At 36.5% G+C, this 22,600-nt stretch overlaps 1 protein-coding gene across 1 annotated transcript; it reads left to right on the top strand.

Moving 5' to 3' along the window:
* The first annotated feature begins 6,262 nt into the window (after nucleotides 1–6,262).
* On the top strand, nucleotides 6,263–12,690 carry dact2 (dishevelled-binding antagonist of beta-catenin 2). The gene is made up of 4 exons (XM_067385175.1): nucleotides 6,263–6,600; nucleotides 8,574–8,706; nucleotides 9,886–10,179; nucleotides 10,347–12,690. The coding sequence occupies exons 1-4, from the start codon at nucleotides 6,346–6,348 to the stop codon at nucleotides 12,179–12,181; spliced, it is 2,517 nt and encodes an 838-aa protein (XP_067241276.1). The 5' UTR covers nucleotides 6,263–6,345; the 3' UTR covers nucleotides 12,182–12,690.
* Nucleotides 12,691–22,600: the final 9,910 nt, after the last annotated feature.

Below are 22,600 nucleotides of genomic sequence, written 5' to 3' on the forward strand. Positions count from 1 at the left end.
AATGCGTTCTGAAGACGGAAGTGATGTCTCGCCCATATACTTCAATGAGCGCGAGACATCACTTCCGTTGTCAGAGCGCGATCTGACCTCACTCACCGATCATTGAATATAATATAATATAACATGGTATGATGAGAAACAATAATTAAAAATAAGCAACCAAATTAATCTGATCACATTTTTTCTTCACAACTGAAGAAAAGCTACTTTTAGAGTTAGGAGCCCAACTAAAGCAAGTGCTTACCTCCATAACGGTAACTTCAAACTTTATTATTTTCAATAAAACATCAACACCTTATTAAGAAGTTTTGTATGGAAGAAATAAAGTCAGACTGAGGCATGTTGCATGTTGAACAAACTGAGGTTCAGAGAAGGTTTGGAGTTGACAAATCCATATAAATCCAACTTGGTTTAGATCAGGCTCAATGGGCTCACAACGCTCGGTAGAAACGTTCTCTGTCAACTCAGGTTCAATAAAGAGTTTTGGGATTAACTCTGAATCGCGTGCAGCTGAAAGTGACACATGGGGCAAACAGCCAGCGTCCGTTTCTTGCGAGAGAATACATATAAGCTTAAGCTATTATATTTATTTTAATTTAAAAGCAATGTTTAATATTGTCAATTAATATAATAATTATATGAATTATATTATATGAATTATACATAATTATAATTAGCAGCAAACGATGAGCAATCTAAAGCTAAAATGTTTTCACTAACATTTAATTTGGAGTGAGAGATACAGGGGGAGTGGCTTGCATCAGAGAGGCTACAGGTCACTTAAGTCACAGCTGATTGGTCCAGTTTGGGTTTGCGATCTCTAACTCAGAATAAAACCTGCCCTGGAGCAGGTTAGCCGTGTAGTCTACGTTACCATAGCAGTGAAACCCGCTAAAAACCAATCCACCTTCATAAACCCCCCAAAAAACTGAGTTAGCTCAAACTAATTTTGAACTTATCTGAGTAGAAACTGAAACTGGCTTTGTGCAATAGGCCACAGGTTTGTAATAAGTGAAGATGCTGAGATCTAGAGATATCTGTCAGTGTTTAATGTTCTGTTTCTGTTTTGAGTTTTGTGAGGCTGCCATTGTGCTGGAGAGTAGAGCCTGTGCTTCAGTCAATGATGAGCTGAAAAACACAGATTTTATTATGCTGCATGTTGTTTTATTTAAAGGAAGTAATTGTGTAGTTGCTGATGCAATAATACAGTAATAATTACATTAGCTCATGCATGTGCTGTTGTCAGCTAATGACTTACTGTAAGAGATCTGCATTTTACAGAACATGTTTCATAATAATAATCCAGGAAATACCTGTAAAGTGCATTTTTGTAATATTAATTTTATAGTTTTTGTTTGAACAGTTGCTTTTGTTAGTCAATTTTCTATTCAATTTTTTAAAGGTGCCCTAGAGTTAAAAATTGAATTTACCTCAGCATAGTTGAATAACAAGAGTTCAGTACATGGAAATGACATACAGTGAGTCTCAAACTCCATTGTTTCCTCCTCCTTGTGTAAATCTCATTTGTTTAAAAGACTTCCAAAGAACAGGCGAATCTCAACATAATACCGACTGTTACATAACAGTAGGGGTGTACGTCCCCAATATTTGCATATGCCAGCCCATGTTCCCAACATTATGAAAGGCATTAGACAAGGGCAGCCAGTAACGTCTGGATCTGTGAACAGCCGAATCATCAGACTAGGTAAGCAAGCAATAACAACAGCGAAAAATGGCAGATGGAGCAATAATAACTGACATGATCCATGATTACATGATATTTTTAGTGATATTTGTAAATTGTCTTTCTAAATATTTCGTTAGCATGTTGCTAATGTAGGCTACTGTTGGTTAAAGTTACCATTGTTTCTTACTGTATTCACGGAGACAAGCGCCATCTCTATTTTCACTTTTAAACACTTGCAGTCTGTATAATGCATAAACACAACTTCATTCTTTATAAATCTCTCAAACAGTGTGTAATGTTAGCTTTAGCCACGGAGCACAATCAAATTCATTCAGAATCAAATGTAAACACCCAAATAAATACAATACTCACATGACCCCAAGCATGCATGCAGCATACATGACGAACATCTTGTAAAGATTCATTTGAGGGTTATATTAGCTGTGTGAACTTTGTAAATGCACTGTATTATAGAGTTGCGAGCTCGATGGGCAGGGAGCATGAGATTTAAAGGGCCAGCAGCCCCTGAATCGGTGCATAGTTAATGATGCCCCAAAATAGGCAGTTAAAAAAAATGAATTAAAAAAAATCTATGGGGTATTTTGAGCTGAAACTTCACAGACACATTCAGGGGACACCTTAGACTTATATTACATCTTGTAAAAAAATCGTTCGATGGCACCTTTAACAAGGTTAGCAGGGATGTTCTAAAAATGTTCTGGGAACATTACATTTGAGAATGTCCTGTATGTTCTGTGAAGGTCCGCCAGATAACATCCCCCAACCCTTAAAAGAGCTCCACATCATGACCGTCTCAGAATGTACTGGAAACTTTACTAGGCAACGTCCTTAACACCAGTGGGGACATTCTGAGATTGTTCCGGGAACGTAAAATTTCTAGCGGGGAGTGCATTACATGTAACGTACATTACGTAATAACGTTACTTTTTTGATGCAACTGCAAATTACATTCTAATAACACAAATACATATATTTACAGCCATAAAAATTACTGCACATTAAGTATTTTCAAGAACAACAGTCGTAATAATAGTATGAATTAGCTGAAATATAGCTAGTGATGCATGATGTGCAATTTAGTGAACAGATGATTAGAAAACTAATTTCCTCCCAATCCAAAATCAATACTTGGAAAATTTAACAATGATATAACTCCTTAGATGTTACTTGTTGTTACAAAATGTTTATACCTGCAAGACTCTCCTAGAAGGAATGGATGGGTATTCTGGAGCAACTTGGCATTTCTGACTGGCCTTTAGCCATTTTTGTTTGGAGAATACAAATTCCACATACAACGGATTGCCACTTAGTGGCAGTGTACAGGATGATGCACTAGTGTCCTGTAGTGGTGATGTGCACTATGATATCAAAACCTGTGCATATGCAAGAAAATGGCTTTTTTAATGGCTTTTTTTGTGACCTCTATGAGTGAAATGGTTAAGACTGATTTACTCAAGGAAGCAAAATTACTTTGAAAAAAACGATCAAAATTAAATATTTGTGTCTAAAAAACAATAAATAAATCTGCAATTCAAATGGAAAACAAGATATTTTTCTTACTCCACTGGCAGATATTTTTTCTTGTTTTCAGCAACTTAAATCAGATTATTTTTTTCAGAAAATAAGACTAATATCATGTAATTTAGCATCTCAAGAAAATTAAAATGAATTAATTTAAGAATATTTACATATTTGTACTGGAAAACAAGACAAAAAGAATGAGAAAGAACATTATTATTATTATTATTATTATTTTGTAGTGGTTCTAGGCTATGTAGAATGTAGACAGCAAAGCAGCTCATATGTTTGCAACAGAGCTTGTGTGTTTGTTTATTACATTACATCAGCATGTAGCCATTTATTCACACCCTCATTGGTATGCATAAAGGGCCGAGGAGGACACTGGGGGCTCAAAACCGTTGTGACATCACTATATGGAAGTGCTTTGAAGGGGATAAGGGCATAGGGACGACCAGAGAGGACAATGTTAGTATTATTATATCCACTGGACCTGTATCTACTGCATTCAAGATTCAAGGCAAGACAAGATAAGCATCACTTTCCTCTTACGCGCCGGATTACAGTCCGAGACCTCCGCCTCACACTGATCAAAGCAAACGGCTGAGATACTGGACCCTCACAGCGCTGCAGCATGACATTTTCCCTCAGCCAACATCACACATACTTCACGTACGTACAATACGGTATTTTAGTAAACATCCTTATCGAAAACTCACAGATCATGTATATAGTTCAAAGTCTTGGGCAGCAATCTTATATTTGTAACACGTTTTTGATTTTGATTTTGTTTAACATGACACTCTGATGTTTCACTCTGTGCAATTTCATGAAATCTGTCAATAACACACCCTCGTCATATTTCACCCCAAAATGAAAAGGTCTCCTACCCATTACTGTAATGCAATAAATAAGTAAATTTATATATTTTGATTAAATTTACAAAATCATTGTATAATAGTACCATAAAACAGTTTTACAATGTTTTATCTAATGAAAATCACCATTAGGAATCATGAGATTTATGAGAATTTTGTTTTACTTGGTAGTTTTAATTATATATATATATATATTTATATATATATATATATATATATATATATATATATATATATATATATATACAGCTATGGAAAAAATTAAGAGACCACTTCAAGTTCAGAAATCAATGTTAAGTGGTCTCTTATTTTTTTCCATAGCTGTATATATATATATATATATATATATGTGTGTGTGTGTGTGTGTGTGTGTGTGTGTACACATATATAATTTAAACTAAGTCAAATAAAAGTAAAATACCCAGAGAAAAGTAAACAAGAAAAAAATTAAACCAATATCTTTTCCACTTTAGGGTTAGGTGTGCCTTTGTTTTCGTAATATTCACACAGGGGCCAAATACTGCACTTACTGCTTGGGTTATAGCGCCACCTGCTGGTAACAACACACCTCTCACAGTACAGTGTCTCCCTGTGGTAAGTTTATTTAAATCACAATAGCAGTCACTGTCTGACACAAGACATCTCTGGGTCATGTTATAGCCACAATAAACTAACTATGAGAAAATTATATTTTACATAATTAAAAATTAAGCCCATATTTTGTTATTTTCAATGATGATTCTCATTAGAATTAGATAACTTAAAAAAAAAAAAAAATTCTAAAATCCTAAAAATACAATTAATTTTTTAATGCAAAATATAATTCTTTCTTTCTTTCTTTCTTTCTTTCTTTCTTTCTTTCTTTCTTTCTTTCTTTCTTTCTTTCTTTCTTTCTTTCTTTCTTTCTTTCTTTCTTCTGATTTTGTGGCCCGGACCAGGATTTATGAGATTCATTTCTTTTAGAAGGTCGACTCTAAAACCTAATCAAACCATCTCACATTTTATAACATAGATAAAACATTGTATTTAAGCTAATCTTGATCAGATTTGGCATCCTCTGTCTTACTCATGAGGTCTGTTTGTTGTATTTGTTTTTGTATCTCTCCCTGTATCTCACTTCCTCTCCCTCATCCTGTGGCTGACAGAGGTAAACTTATCCAAGCTGTAGGGGAAAGACAGTGTGGTACAGTCTTTACCTCACAGCGCCACTACCAGCGATGAGGGCTCGAACCCTGATGCTATCTGATGCCCTGTTCTCATCAACACACGTTTCCTGTGTAGGCCTACATCACAGAAAATGCACATGGATTCCAGATACTCTCAGCGTAATTAACTCTGTTTGAAGCGTAGCATGTTTAACATTTAAAAAATATAAATATTATTGTCTTATTTATTTATTTTTTATATCTTAGAAACATTAAACAAACTAGACATGCACCATGTTATGCCTAAATGTCCAAAACCACGATATTAGCATGGCATTTTGGGTACTCTTTGTTAGTGTTAAAATGTTTACATTGTACTTATGTTGATCATAATATGAGGTTTTCAGGTTTTCTGTAAGTCAGTCGTTGTACGCATGAGGGCGCTAGTGGCTAACTGTTCAAGCGGATTTCTTTATTGCGCATTTACGTGGATACAAGTAGGACTATATAAATGGTATACAGTTTAATGCGGATTAAAAAATAACAATGTATGGCCTGGTTTCACAGACAGGGCTTAGATTAAGTCAGGAGTAGGCCTTAGTTAAATTAGGACATTTAAGTAGCTTTTATAAATGTGCCTTAGAAAAAACATTACTGGTGTGCATCTTGACACAAACATATTTTAAGATGTAAGTGCAAGTTGCTTTCAGTTAAAAAGGCTCAAACACTAGGCTTAAGCCTTGGCAGTTTCACACTCACTTTTTGGTTTCTTGATTTACTGCTTCGAGCGTTTCATCACGTAACCTCATTAAGATTAATATCCCTGATATTTACCAAAGAAGGATTGGCAAATTCACTGACCAGCCTTAGTCATTGTCCGCCAATCAGCCAACGAGGGGCGGGGTTTTCCACGGTCAGCGCGGAGGTGGGCGGGGTTGCTTTGTACGCCGCCCCGTACAGGTACTGTACACTCATGCGCTTTATCCAAACACAAGAGTTGTTTCACACTGAAACGCACATTGGACAAGACCAGTCACATAGCGGATCTCATTGTTTCCCTCGCTTCCCTGGATATGTCTAAACAGCACGTCTGATAATGTTGGGGAGAAAAATACCTGGATCAGGTGTGCTGAGCGCAGCTGCAGGAATGGACCGGGGAAGGACAGGAGAGAGGCTGCACGCAGCGCTGGCCGGACTGCAGGAGCTGCATTTCCTCCGGGACAAACAGAGTGCCATGGTGCACTGGGCTCTGACCCTGAACAGAGAGGAGTCTGATCGATCAAATCATGGGAACGTGAGCACAGAAGAGCTGAGACTGGAGGCAACACTTACTCTGCTCAAACAACAGCTGGTGAGACATCATATTATTAAAGACATACACACACAAAAAGTGCCAATAATTATTTTATTTTTTTTTTTTTATTTTTTTTTTTTTTGCTTACAGGCAATTGTAGGCAACAAAAATGTAAAAGTATAAATGCATATTTATTTTTACTTTTCATTCAATTAATATTAATAATAATTTTAAAAAATCACTCCGTTACTTTTTCAAAATTGGGCTTTGTGTATTCTTGCTGGCTCACAATTGTGAATATTGACATGTTCATATGTGAGCAATCTTATTAATCTGAATTAATATTATATGCATCATATAGTGTCTGTATAATGCTTTTAAAACTTTTGTTTGGCTTTTGGAGCATTGACAATGACATAATCTTAGAGAAGCACACTGGATTAAACAGCTCTAGTCATATGACTATTTACACCAGCCAAGTAAAAAATGTTCACGTCATCACATTTATAGCTGACAAAATCATGTAAAATACATTAACTGATGTGATCATTTTGGATAAATAGATAGATCTACCAGATGTTTTAGTCAGTTCTTTTACATTATTTTGTGGATTTTCCAAGAGCAAATGAGAATCTTTGCATAAAACCTACATTCTAATGTGCTCTTACTGTAGGGGGGGGATTTGTTGGTGTATTTTGTGCATGGTTTGGCTGTGCTCTTGATGACTGAATCACAGGCTCAGCTGGGGGTCATAGTGAGCGGTCATAAATCAAGGGCTCTGAGGGGGGCCAGTCCGTTTCTGATGATTAACCCAATTTAATGAGAATGGCAACAGAGGAACTGTGGCCCGGTCGGCGACACAGATTTGACCCCACAGCCGATGCATGTTTGAACCTTTTGGACTTTTGTTGAACCCTTCTAATACTCAATGGTCAAAGTGACTCTGGTCTATAGACATATAAGAGACTAGCAGTAGTGCTCTTAAACCATTTAAATCAATCACAAAATGGCATCTTTTTTCCAAAGCACAAGGAAATCGAGCAGTCGATATCATCTGCAATAAGTGCTCTGCCAACGTGGATGTATGTGTGCACTGAGATTGTGATATGCTGTTTGTAAATCCACTTCCTAAAATGAACTGAAAACGAAACAAAATAGCAGTTAATTTGATTTCAAGGAATTCATAGAAATATTTATTGTGAATTACATTGTTCCAGTTAAATTATTTCATCAGCTAGAAATTGCTCATTGTGCACTCTCTAATAAGAAGTCAAAATGTCTAGGAACCCTGATAAAACATCTGGCAGATCTACCTTCATATTTATCCAAATATCAGTTCCCAGGTTTCTTCAGTTAAGAAAACCATTCGTTATAATATTAAATGTATTATCACTAAGGATTTTCTTTATTTGAGTGGTTTGTTGCAACCGGTTGCATTATTCACACAACCATAGTTTACAGTGATATCCTCAGATAAAAATGGATTAGTGTTCCTCATTGTTCTCTTTCACTAACTGGCAAGTGCAAAGACGATAGATTAAAGTATTGCTTTGTCAGAGTTTGGCACAGGTGTGACTCTTTACTTTGCAAAGCTGGTTTACAGTCAACCATTACACAGTAGATGTTCTGTATTTGGCATGTCATTTCCTTTTGGACCTATCTATACATTTGGTTTACACAATAGTTTGTGCTCCTCTGCAGGAGAGAGTTTAGTAATCTTACAGCACTTCCCCCAGGCTACCCTTTATCCTTGCCTAGTTAATAGTCAACCGCTCTCCTTCTTTATTTGCTTCCTCCTCCTGTTTTTTTCTCCTCTTGTCTACATCGTATAACAGCAGGAGTCATATCAGCCATTAAATGTCTGGAAGCATCCAGTTTTCAATGTTCTTCTGTGGTTAGTTTGGAATGAGAATGAATAGAAGCTTAACAAAGAACGCTTTAGCTAATTCTGTTGAGCTTGATTGACTAGTATTTGTTACATGATTAAATATTGAATTTATATACAAATCTGCTTATTTGGTTCATTGCAGACACGTTTACGCAGACAGGATGTGGGATTGAAGACTCATCTCCAGCAGCTAGATCAACAGATCAATGAGCTGAAACTGGATGTGTGTAAAGCATCCACTGAACACCTAGAGAGTGACAGCAGACCAAGCTCAGGTGACTAAACATAGATCACATACTTCATTTTTCATTTAAAGGTGCCCTAGAATCAAAAATTGAATTTACCTTGGCATAGTTGAATAACAAGGAAATGACATACAGTGAGTCTCAAACTCCATTGTTTCCTCCTTCTTGTGTGAATCTCATTTGTTTAAAAGACCTTCGAAGAACAGGTGAATCTCAACATAACACCGACTGTTACGTAACAGTCGGGATCATTAATATGTATGACCCCAATATTTGCATATCCCAGCCCATGTTCAAGGCATTAGACAAGGGCAGCCAGTATTAACATCTGGATCTGTGCACAGCTGAATCATCAGACTAGGTAAGAAAGCAAGAACAATAGCGAAAAATGGCAGATGGAGTGATAATAACTGACATGATCCATGATTACATGATATTTTTAGTTAAAGTTTCCATCGCTTCTTACTGTATTCACAGAGACAAGAGAGCCGTCGCTATTTTCATTTTTAAACACTTGCAGTCTGTATAATGCATAAACACAACTTCATTCTTTATAAATCTCTCCAACAGTGTGTAATGTTAGCTTTAGCCATGAAGCATAGCCTCAAACTGATTCAGAATCAAATGTAAACATCCAAATAAATACTATACTCACATGATTTGACACATGCATGCAGCATGCATGACGAACATCTCGTAAAGATCCATTTGAGGGTTATATTAGCTGTGTGAACTTTGTAAATGCACTGTATTATAGCCGAGAGTTCGGGGGTCAGGGAGCGCGCGATTTAAAGGGGCCACAGCTTGAATCGGTGCATAGTTAATGATGCCCCAAAATAGGCAGTTAAAAAAATTCATTAAAAAAAATCTATGGGGTATTTTGAGCTGAAACTTCACAGACACATTCAGGGGACACCTTAGACTTATATTACATCTTGTAAAAACTGGTTCTAGGGCACCTTTAAAGATGAAGAGTCAGTGTAATTTCTGCTCCGTTTATGACACCAAACAGAAATGTAAACTGATTGTTTGAATGGCCTGAATGAGCTGGACATACTAATATTGAAAAATTACATGCTTCTCCTTTTAAAGACTTAAAGTTTACACCAGCTTCCAACATTTTATTTCAAATCTAAAGGACAACATCAAGCATTTTTGTACAGAAATTAACTCTGCATCACATCTAACAGTGCAAATTTCTACTTCCAGGGTTCTATGAGCTCAGTGATGGAGGTTCAGGCTCACTGTCCAACTCTTGCACCTCTGTCTACAGCGAGAGTCTCTCCTCCTCATCTCAAACCAGTCTGCTTCCACTTCTCTCTAACTCATATGTGCCACATGGCCGTAATGGTTCCAGACAGACCGGCGTGTCACGCCGTTGTTCTGCTGATGAGAGCACTGGCCAGTCTGATACACCACGTTCAGGAGTGAAGCTCGGTAGTAGTTGTATACGAACAGCAACTGCTCGAGCAGAAAAGGCGAGACAAAGACCAGTTTCCACAGGTGAGCATAAAAAAATTTGTTTTTAGGTCAAGTTTGTGCAAGGTACTATGGCAAGTATTATCAGAATATATTGTCTCTTGTTGTTGTCACTATAGTTATAACCAGCTTAACTTCTTAAATGTAAAGTACATCATCTTGATGCTATTTTTCTTGGGTTCTTCTTTTAGGGGACCTCGACCGAATGATCACACCTGGTTTTGGCTCCTTTAAATCCACTGATGTGAAGAGCTCCAAACCCTGTGCTAGCCCCCAAAACCCCTCAGTAGACCCCAAATACCAGAGTAACCTGGTGTCTAGCAATGGGACAGAGGTGTACTGTTACCCCAGTCCACTGCATGCTGTGGCCTTACAAAGCCCCATCTTCAGCTGCACCGGTGATCAGGGAAGTCCAGTAGCACTTGATGGAACACCTGAAGTGGGTCTTGAAGAGGAAACCCAAAACCCAAACGAAGGGTTCACAAACTCCAGATCTGCCGGATACATCAATAAGCTACTACAGAGAAGCTCTAGTAAGATAAGCCTGTTAAACAGCATAAGAAGAAATGAGACTGGTAGCAGTACACAGGAGCAAAGACCCAGATCTCAGGAAATGACCTACAGACAACTGAGTGTTCCTCAGCTGCTGGGATCCCTTCAACAAATAACAATGCCCTTAGAAAATGCACTGGAGACTGGAAAAACATCTTCAGCACTAAACAGCAATCAGCAGCAGAGGACTGCACCTGGTTTGGAACCCAATTTCAAAGCAATTGAGGTCCAGACAGTGTGCCATGGCACACACCCAGCACCTTCCATGGATCTCCAAAACAATGACTTTCCCATAAGGAATGCCACAGGCAAGGCTGGTGCCGAGTCTGACAATGGACATTCAGAAAAGGAGAGTGGACATTTTTCCAAGGAGTCATCTATGGTCCTAAAGCCAGTAGAGAGGAGATCAAGTTTTACCTTCAAAAAAGAGGACGGGAGAGCTTCTCTTGATGATAAGGGTGGTCCACCTCCATCAGAGTTTGTCCATGCACAGTTTGTTCCTGCAGGGTCTCAGAGGGTGAAAGTGCGTCAGGCAGACAAGAAAACTAAATCTGTGAAACTGAGAAAGAAGAGCTCAGAAAAATCTTCAAAGAAACAGCAGCAAAAACACTTGTCTCGAGAGTTCTGCACCAAAACCCGAGCTGACTTGAAGCAGTCCAGCTCATGCAAAGGGAAAGTGACAAATCTGGAAGAGTCCCAGATACATTCTTGCTCAGATTGCAGTTGTAATGGACATTTCAACTCACACTGCACTCACCTTCAACAGAGCCAAACCTCCAAGTCCTCAAAATCCCGTAAAGCCCCTGAATCTGTGCACCTTCCTCTGGATCAAGCCAAAAAGAAACATAGTTCTCGGAAATGGCCTTCCGCCTCTGAGATCCCATTGCCCCCAACTCTCCACACCCACAGATCCAAAGAAATATTGAACTCTCGAAAGGTGTCCATGGTAAGGAGTGTTAGTGCCAGACCTCGCTCAGGTCAATGGGGTTGTCCTCCACGAGCCCTTCCTCACTCACTCTCCACCTCCTCTTACTTCAGTTACTTAGAATCTAGATATCCGGCAGCGCCAATCTCTAGCCGCTACACTCCCCGTTGTGAGTCAGAGTTTTCTGAGTATTCTGCAGAATGTGCGTCGCTCTTTCACTCTACTATCGCAGCAAGCAGTGATGGAGAGATGAGTGACTACACCACAAACCGTTTTGGGGACAGCGAGTCCAGTCAGGGCTCTCAGACAGCCTCAGACTCGGACAGCAGTCTCTCGCTGGATGAGGAGGACCTGTTGGAGGAAGAAGAGGAAGATGAAGGTGGATTAGTCTGGGCTCAGGCTGCGATGGGGACCACGGCAGCAGGCTTTTCTCTTCAGCAACACCATCGCTCAGAACCAGCGGCCTGCCGCATCAAAGCTTCCAGAGCACTGAAGAAGAAGATCCGCCGCTTTCAGCCAGCGTCACTCAAGGTTATGACTTTGGTGTAGCTTTACTAAGGCTTCAGGTAGATTTTGTCAAGTAAACCTTTAGCCTTCACCTGAAATTTGGGACTCACATGGAGCCCCCTTTTTCTTTTTTCTTTTTTTTACCAAACTTAAAACTGGTCATGGTTCACTTGCACCAGTAATCCAAACAACCTGATCACTGAGCTCCAGCTAACTTTACCCAAAACACAACTGTGATAAAAGTTTCATAGATTGAAATGGCATCTCACTGTTTAACTCACTATCACAAGACTTGAGCAATTCTATCATATTTTGTGCTAAAAATGGACTTCTCAACAACACCAACATCCTCTGTTGATATGTATAGAAACTGTACACTGTAAATAAGGTCTTTGAATATCTTGCAATCAAATGTGAAAACTGCTTTTGGTACAAAACTGTACATGTAATTCAATAAAAGTCCGTTGCTTTTTCATGTTGATTTCAACTATGCATCTTTTTTATTTTTCTCTCAAAATAAACATTAATTAACTGAGTTTCATTTTACTTTCTTATCCGTGTTGTCCATTTTAAAATTATAGCACAAGTAAAACATAGGAACAGAACTTTCAGCATTAAGTGGTCATACCATAAGAATTCAAGAGCCCATTGTCCCACCTCAATGTCTGCTTGTATATGGGAAGGCTTTTTATCCATGCATGATCGGATCTATATACACCAGACAGGATAAAAAACAACAACTTTAAAGCAACAAGCAATGAAAGATGAGCAATAAATCTAAGAGAAGAATAGATGACAGACATCAAAGAGTGGACAAAATCTCTAAATCTCATTCTTTTACTCTGTCTTAGAATCTCTATTAAAATTCCTGTAGTGTCAGAGGTTGGAATGAGGTTTTGGTTTCTTAATAGATTCAACGCAGGTGAAGACCAGATGTTTCTTGGGCCCCTGGATGCGTTTTATCTTTGCTAGTCTGGGTTGAAAGGAGATTAACTTTCTAACAGACTCTAGAATTTCATCAACTTTTACTTACAATTTACTGCACTGCTTGGTCTTATCACCATGGCAATGCACACACACCCCTTCATCACAATTGACCATGTATTTTAAGGCTGTTTCTAGCTCTGGGAAGTGGATTTATATAAGAAACATAATTTACAACTGCTGTTAAGCGAGCACTGTTTTGAAATTCCTCAATTTTTCTCCACAATTTTCTCTAATTTCTTGCAATTGGCATTCTTTGTTGCATTTATTTGCACACTAAATTGTCTCCATTGTATATTTTCATTTTTGCATCTATTTAACCATACACAGCCCACTAGATGCAGCTTAATGTGTAATGTTTATTTTCTAGGGGACAGCCAAGAGGAAAAAGTTTGTTAACATATGAACTTTAATCAAGTTGAACTATTAACCTATGGCTCAAAATACTGAAACATTAATGATAGTTCTAGCTAAAGTTTTATTTTAAGATAACACTACACTTGAGTTGTTTCAACTGAAATTTGGGTCAAATATGGACAAACCCAAACATTGGATTAAATTATTTGGGTTTGTCCATATTTGACCCAAATTTTGGTTGATACAATCCAGCATTTTTTAGAATGTAATTTCCTCTAAGTGCATGGTGCATAAAACCCCCAAATCATGTTGTCATAACCATGATTGTCTCAGAGTTGCATCTCTGACTGAGGACATCAAGCAAATCATGAGATTAAAGAGAGAGCATAGGTCACTCTGTTTTTCTTTGACGCAGGGTCAAGGCCAGCAAGCCTGACCCTGTGTTTGCATTCACCTTCACCAGCTGTCTAGCTGGATCATCTCACACTCCCTGATGCCTTACAATGGATCTACTCAACAGGTTCAACTTAGAGGTCATGACCACACACTCCCAAACCTTTCTTTCCTAGCTTGGCCTCAAGCCTTGACCTTCCTTCGCTTTTAGTTGACTAAGTAAATTGCATTGTATTGGCTGCATTTAACCCTCATTTATCTAAAGCATAATTTATTAAAGTAAAGCTATTAAATGATTCAGAGATGTGTAGTGGCCCAAAAAGCATTTAGCTTGTCATAGTATGTCAAAAATGTCCAAATGTTTTTGGGGCAATTGTATATGAAAAACCCTAATTTTACATATCTGTATGCATGCATGTTGTAATATTTAAAAAATAAATAAATAAATATTATTTTTTGCAAGTTTTCTCTTTCTTTTTTTAATTGTTTGAATAAAACATGACTTAAAAACACATCTTGACCCTTTTCCCAAATATGAAGAACAAATTCACATCATTTATAGCTACTATCCCTGCATGACTTTTTGCGCTTTTCACCTTTGACATACCCATTTAATCACATAAGATCTTATGAAGCAGCCCTATTCAAGCAGAACAAAAGCATGGATAAACAGCTTTGAAATCTTGTTGTTTCAGAATATGTTTACATGCATGATCTTATACATCAATTATGTTGAATTACTTGAGAATGAATGTGACGTTCATGTAAACGCCTTTAATATAGTTCTTTTATCATTAAACTGTCTAACTAAAACCTGACTGACACACCTAGATTTTTGTGTATTACCGCAAATTCGCTCTGCATATTTGTGTACGTTTTAACATCAAAACCCAGAGAGAAAAGAACCTCAAATTCATCTTGCTTCTGACATATAAAACAATCATTAAAAGGTTGTTTAATGTAGCAAACTTGGATGAATGTCAATAAAAACCCAACATATGACCACTCAATGAGTATAACCTGGGGATTTTACAGAGGATGATAAAGAAAGGGAGGAGAAACAAGAATAACGACAGCAGTATGCTATGAAAAACAAACCTAAAGGAAGATAGACATACAGGACAAAAAAAAAATGAAGAAACAGACAGACGGCTGGAGTAGTTGTAAATTTTGGTTATCCACAGGAGGCATATTACTCTGAAGGGTTACTGCTGTTATTAGGGATCTCATTATGGCTCAAGTCTTCCATGCACAGTCAACACCCACTGGGACTCTAGCCTCCACTGACCTGGACAGCCTTTGAAAGATTTATCCACATGGATGACTCTGTGGTTTAAACATGAAAAAATGATCCCTTAGAGGTGATTTTGATACTCATGTTTAAATTAACTCATGCATTTGACAATACAAATCTTGAGAGATTTTTTTTTTTTAAACCAAAACAACATGTTGCACAAATCTGTTAGAACTATACCACTGGACTATTTGCTGATACTACTGTGTTGTGTTTAGTTTAAAAGTGTGCTTCTAACTGCTCTTTGTCAATGTCACATCTCTAATACAATGTTAATGTGACAGACAAGTGAAACAGGGTTTTTAATGGGGGATGAGAGATAGAGAGAAACCACAAAGGAACAGTGGCCATCCAACAGACGGGTGATAATTAAAGCCAGGATGGAGGGAGGGAGAAAAGCAGAGAGGATAGGGGGATGCAAGGCTCTCTGCTTTCTTTTAGTGATGAGGTAATCCTCAGTCCAAACACACGGCTGCCCACTGTCATCTGTGTCACAATTCACTGAGCTTTCCCCCTGTTCAACAGATGTCCCCTCTAGCAATGCTACAAGTCTCTTTCCATTCACTCAGCCTGTAATTTTGTGAATGCACAGAGCATGAAACTTGGTCATTGTCGTACTGCACTGAAGCTTAACAAGACATTTTCATACAGTTCTGAAAACCTTTTCATACTTAGATGCATTTCGAGAAAGAGGGGTCTGATATAAGGTTTGTATTGAATGTGTTGACAAGCGGGGGCTTTACCACCATGATGAGAACGCTTTAGGTGATCTCCCTGAAAACCAACTTACATACACATGCTAAACCTGTCAAAGCCTTTCTGTCATGTTTTAAACCTAATAGTTTAGCCAAATATATCATGGATTCAATATATTGAGAATACATCATCCTGTGAATAAAACTGATTGTATTTACCCAAATAAACATACATCTCCAGTCAAAAGCTTGGACACACCTACTCATTTACATTTATGCATTTGAAAGGCAACATTAAATCCTCTTATGCATTATTCAAACCTATGACTTTTAGCATTGCTAGCACCATGTACTAGACATTTTTCACATAAAATAATAGTAAAGTCATCAAAACTATGAAATAATTTTGAAATAGTTTCTGAAGGATCATGTGACACTGAAGACTGGAGAAATGATGCTGAAAAATCAGCTTTGCATCACAGGAATAAAATACATTTGAAAATAGATTCAGATAGAAAACAGTTATTTTAAACTGTAATAATATTACTGTAAAAAATAACTGTAATTTTAATCAAATGTATGCTGCTTTGGTGAGCATAAGAGATTTTAAAAACATTATAAAATTCTTACTGACCAAATACATTTGAATATTAGTGAATGTGTTATGTAGTGATCAAAAATATTGCACAAATCATATATATATATATATATATATATATATATATATATATATATATATATATATATATATATATATATATATATACAGTACAGTCCAAAAGTTTGGAACCACTAAGATTTTTAATGTTTTTAAAAGAAGTTTAATCTGCTCACCAAGGCTACATTTATTTAATTAAAAATACAGTAAAAACAGTAATATTGTGAAATATTATTACAATTTAAAATAACTGTTTTCTATTTGAATATATTTAACATAGTAATTTATTCCTGTGATGGCAAAGCTGAATTTTCAGCATCATTACTCCAGTCTTCAGTGTCACATGATCCTTCAGTAATCATTCTAATATGATGATCTGCTGCTCAAGAAACATTTAATGTGTACAATTGTACAAAATATTTGTGTACAATATTTTTTTTCAGGATTATTTGATGAATAGAAAGTTCAAAAGAACATTGTTTATCTGAAATATAATCTTTTGTAACATTATAAATGTCTTTACTGCCACTTTTGATTGATTTAATGCATCCTTGCTGAATATAATGCATCCTTGCTGGAGTAACGATGCTGAAAATTCAGCTTTGTATCACAGGAATAAATTACTTTGTCAAATATATTTAAATAGTACACAGTTATTTTAAATTGTAATAATATTTCACAATATTACCGTTTTTTACTGTATTTGTAATTAAATAAATTTAGCCTTGGTGAGCAGATGAAACATTAAAAATCTTAGTGGTTCCAAACTTTTGGACTGTACTGTATATATATATAACATTTATAAAACCATGATCATGAAACATAATTTCAGTCAAGTGTGTTCAAGCTTTTGACTAGCAGTGCTTATGGCCTCAAAGTAAGGTAATGTAATCATTGTAGAAAGCTGACCACAGAGTGCTCATTTCCTTACTACACAGACGCACACTTCTAATAACCAGTGAGACCTGCTCGTCAGGCTGGTGTCCTGACTCCATTCACATTCATGAGTTCAGGGGTTCCTGTCCCTGCCAGCGTCCATTCATATGTACAGTAACCAGAAGGACAAAGGGTACGACCGCCCCTCCCCCCGAGTGTGTGTTTGTGTGTGGGATTGTGTGTATGCTAGAGAATGGGGGCTGAGGTTAGGGAGACACTGACGAAACAAGAAAGGACATTGTGAGAAAAATTTTACTACAAGATTTAAATATTAGGTCTGTGTTTGTGTATGAAGAGCAATAATGGTAAATGCAACTAAATTCTCTCAGGCTCTTATAGGAATGATTCAGGTACAAGTTAAGATCTACTGACAGCATTTGATCAATTCACAGATAAATTGCCTCTTTCAAAGCAAAAATCAAGGCTATGGTACAATGGAAGTTAAGAGGGATCAGCATTATAGTGGGTTTTAAAAGCAGAAACGTGAAGTTTATTATTTGAGCTGCAAAGTTGTATAAATTTCTTAGAGGTGTGGCTACTTTTGTAAGCAGATGAACTTCTGGTTATGCTTTACTTTTGTTTTAGCCATGTAAAGTATTTTATTCCAAAACTCTCCCTGTCCACATTAGCATTTTTTAAACGTTTTTTTCCAAAAGTTGTTCACCCACACTGAAACATCTGAAAATGCTTAATGCGTATGCGTAAAACATAATAAAAGCTCACGAGAGAGAGTAGACATAATAAAGTTCTCACGTTATTCTTCTTGCACAATCGTTTTATTAGCAAAATACCCACCACTCACTATTACGTCCAGGTTGCATTCAAAATCATGTACTCTAAAATGCAGTTTCGCTGCAGGACAGAAATTGCACGTAAATTTTCTGTCAACTTTGCAGGAATGCAATATGAAGATTCTACAAATGAACTTTCCCATAGCAACACTATGAAAGTAAATAGAAGCTATGGGTACAGTATGTGTCACATAACTTATCATGTGCCATCATATTCAAATACCTCCAATTTCACAGTTCACACTACAACGTGAAAATGTCGCTTTAAAAAGCTCTGTCTTCATTGACAAAAACACTGTATCAGTGTGGATGGAAGGTCAAAATGGAGAGAAGAAGATGCATTTTCAAATGAAACGTATTAGTGTTAGGCCTAAGACTATAAAGAACCTTTTGTGAAGTGGAAAGATTGCAATCAATAAATCACCTTTATTTTTAAGAGTGTAGTGTGATTCTTATATAGTCTCAAAACACATTTAACGTTTAATCATAATTTCTACACTTTTGAAACTGAATATTTCAGTGTTCACTGTGGCCCTGTACATTGTAAGTGCCTTACTGTAAAAACTGTGGGATGACGCAACTTTATTTTCTTTGGAAATCATTACGCCACAAATGCAGGGAATAAAGTTCACAGTGTTGCACTCGGAACACAAACACATCCACATCAGTAGTAACTCTCACCAACAGTATTGTTGTATTGTTAAATTAAAGATGCAATGTTTATGTGCATGAATGGAAGTGTGTTGTCTTCCTCTTTGCTTGCCTGTAAATGTGACGTTTAATAGCGAGGAAGTTGAGTATTATCTCAGAGCACATCCTCCGTTGTCAACAGCTCCAGACAGGTGGTGTTCTCCCCCCGACAGCAGCCGTCCAAGGCTCCTAACCCTCTTACTGCCCTGGAAGGAGCTCCAAACAACCTCCAGATGTTTCTCCACCACTTCCTTTAAGCCTTTTAAGAATAACAGGAAATGGATTAACTAACCAGCTCTATTCTCATGCCAATGTTCAGTAGTGGTCAGATTACTTCCCAGGATCACCCATAATCCCAGCTCACTGTCTAGTCAGGAATCCATATATGTAACATATATAATTATAAATGTAATATTGTCCCAATTTTCTAGTTAAGCTCACAAATAAAAAAAACATGCTGTTCTTCTGAATTTATTCATCAAAGAATCCTGAAAACTAACTCAAGACATGGATTAGAAGCCACAAAACTCCAATTGTCATATCATGGGGTCTTGAAATAACTACATATTTACATTTTCTGAAGAATTAGTGCCAATGCAAAATTGCTGCCACGATGCTAAGGAGGTTGTTGGGAGTTGCTAGATCTTCTGAGTGACAGAAAACATCTGGGATGAGTTATACACCAAAGTTTAATACATAGAGTTAGACATGTTTTAATCCTTAATCTTGAGTATGTGCAATAATAATAGTAATTCTTGCCTTGAGTTCAGAAAGCCTTTTCCACTGCTGTTGTGGGAAACCGAAAAAGGCTCGTATCCTAGTGTTAAAATGAGGTTCATGTGCTGGTGTTGACCACATCAAAGACCCTGCAGAAGAACAGATGGTCTTTCCTGTCCTCCAAACCACCTAAGGTCTCAAGGTAACAGAATACTCAGAGGAAATAAAGGATATGCCTCAGAGAGCTGTGGTTTAACCAAATCATTCTGCTCCACATCGGTTGATGAATTCAAACCGCGTCTCTGAGGTAACATTGGGAATTGAAGAGGAACAATTAGGATTTCCTCCCAAGCTTCAATCAGGATTTCCTCTGAAACTTCCTACCACTAATGAATGTGCCACAGAAGTAGCAATTCTTCTGAAAAAGATAAAACAGTTCAGGTTTGGTTGTTGCTCTGCCAGGAGTGATAACTAAGGAGATTTTTTGTTTTGTTTTTCAAAGCATCTTAAAAGCCACGTCTGACAAAGAGAGACACTGTTTTTATTGGAGCTTCAACACTCCTGGTTACATCCATAACACTTCAGCAGACAATAAGCCCAGACTCAGCAGGAGGTGTCTTTTCATCTCTCTTGAGGAGAACTGCCTCAGTCAGACACCTCTCTCCTCCCTTCCTGTATCTCCTTCTGCACGTGTGATAGCGTTTGCCCGGGCAGAAGTCATAAAACCATTGGAAGTGCTGTTATGATGACTGCATGAAAGACAACTCAAGTCCTAAAGGATGTTGGAGCTTGTCACCTATGAATGACACTTTTCTAGTGAAAATAAAGTGTCTGAATTAAATTTTGACATATTTTATTTGATTGCATTCTCTGTGTCAGTCCTACTTTGCCCAAAAAAAAACAAAAAACAAAACAAAAACAAAACATTTCACAACAGCAAAGGTAATAGGATAATGCACAGTCAGTCAGTCATTATCACAAAATAAAATATTGCCCTGTTTGGGTTTAATTTGAGGGTTAATGACTGACAACATTATCCCACTTACACAGCTACTTATAAAATAATAATAATAATAAAAAAAAACATTTGCACATAAATAAATGAACTAAGAAATTAGTTGTCTTAATATTTAGTAGTTTTTACTTTTATATACATTTTTTTATATATATAAATAAATGCTTTTATAAAATAATTATATAATTTTTTTTTATTTTATGAAAGGATGGCAGGCTGACAAAAGAGACATGAAAGGCACAGGTAGAAAATTATAGGGTTTAGTGTCGTTATACAAAAATATTTGGCTGCAGAATGCTGCAATTATCCAATCAGATTTAAGCATTTATTAGAGCCATGTCAGCAGTGTAATCATCCTCTTTCTTGATGTTTATAAATTGTATATGCCTATTATAATATAACAGAAAAACATGTCTAAAGTAAGCCGTGACTAGCTGGTACTGCGCTCCACAGGTAGAATATACCTTAGTCAGATTAGACGCCATACGTGGATGAAAAATAGGCTGTGAAAGATAGACTTACAGTCTTTACAATGGAAAACACTGTGAAAAGATCACAATTTTTAACAACTTTTAAAACTGTTTTATGGATTTTTTTGTCTATTTTTTTTTTTTTCAGAAATATGTTTTGTCAGCTGAACAATCAGTATGTTGTTAACCTGACTGAGGTCGGGGTTGGATAGTACGGACATATCTCTACAAATGCCAAGGAACCCTTATTTTTGCCCCGTTCGATGGAACATTAACACTCAATATCTTATCACTGGTGTCTGATGAATAAATGTGAGAGAGCAAATCTTAATTAACATGCATTCTAGACAAGATGTTGAGAGTTTCATATGCCAGTGAGGTGAACATAACGATACCAGGAATCTTATCATTCTTGATCATCTGCCCAGGTTGAGAAACCAGGCTACTCGAAGACCATAAGCATTTACTGATAAGCCTCATAATTACCCACACATTATATTTTCTGATTATACTGTTACCACCAGACGTACTTGTAAAGGATGCCAAAGTGACAAGATCATAAAATTATGTGCAATTTACTGGTATAGTGCACAGTGCTGTTCAACATAAAATACAAGGTATGTGACAAACATGAGGCCATTAAAACACAATAGATACATACACTCGGTGTAAAGAAGCACATTTATAAACACAATTATTAAATACAAATGTAGACATGTACATATTTAATTTAAATTGAATGATGTGACATTTTACTGTTACCATCCAAAATTAATACTTTTATTCATCAAGGACGAAGTAAATTGATCAAAAGTGACAGTAAACACTATTCTATTTAAAATAAATGCTGTTCTTTTAAACTTTCTATTCATCAAAAAATCCTGAAAAAATAATATTAATAATTATTTAATAATTAATTATTATTATTAATAATAATAATAATAATAATAATAATAAATGTTTCTTCTGAAAGATCATGAAGATTGGAGTAATGATGCTGAAAATTCAACCTTGTTATCACAGGAATAAATTACATTTGAAAATGTAACATATACATGAAATTTAAAATTGTAATAATATTTCACAATATTTTTGTCACAATATTTTGGTGAGCATAAGAGAATTCTTTCAATTAAAAAAAAAAATATATGAATGTAATATGTAAAACATATATGTATATAAGTATGTAAAATACACATATTTTTTTTTTCTTTTGTTTATTTGTAAACCCTTTGTGGAGTTTAGAGGGTAAAAAATGTTAAGGGTTAAAAAAAACCTTTATCATTATCAATGATCAAATCAAACTTATGCCATCCTCACAAGCTCTCAGAGCAAATACTCAATGGAGCTGATCTTTCATTTATTTGCCGTCTCGGTTTGAGATGAATCTGAGTTCTCCTCCCACTCCTTCAGACACCACTGAGCATCATTACTCTGTTTACTCAAAGGGGGAAAAAAGCA

This window comes from Chanodichthys erythropterus, chromosome 5, assembly GCF_024489055.1.
Source record: "Chanodichthys erythropterus isolate Z2021 chromosome 5, ASM2448905v1, whole genome shotgun sequence".
Lineage (NCBI taxonomy): Eukaryota > Metazoa > Chordata > Actinopteri > Cypriniformes > Xenocyprididae > Chanodichthys > Chanodichthys erythropterus.

What these genes read in the sequence shown, in the direction of transcription:
- dact2 (XM_067385175.1), top strand. Translation starts at nt 6,346, where the DNA reads ATGTTGGGGAGAAAAATACCTGGATCAGGTGTGCTGAGCGCAGCTGCA. An exon ending in CTCTGCTCAAACAACAGCTG is followed by an intron (nt 6,601 to 8,573) that starts GTGAGACATCAT and finishes GGTTCATTGCAG; the next exon opens with ACACGTTTACGCAGACAGGA. An exon ending in TGACAGCAGACCAAGCTCAG is followed by an intron (nt 8,707 to 9,885) that starts GTGACTAAACAT and finishes TTCTACTTCCAG; the next exon opens with GGTTCTATGAGCTCAGTGAT.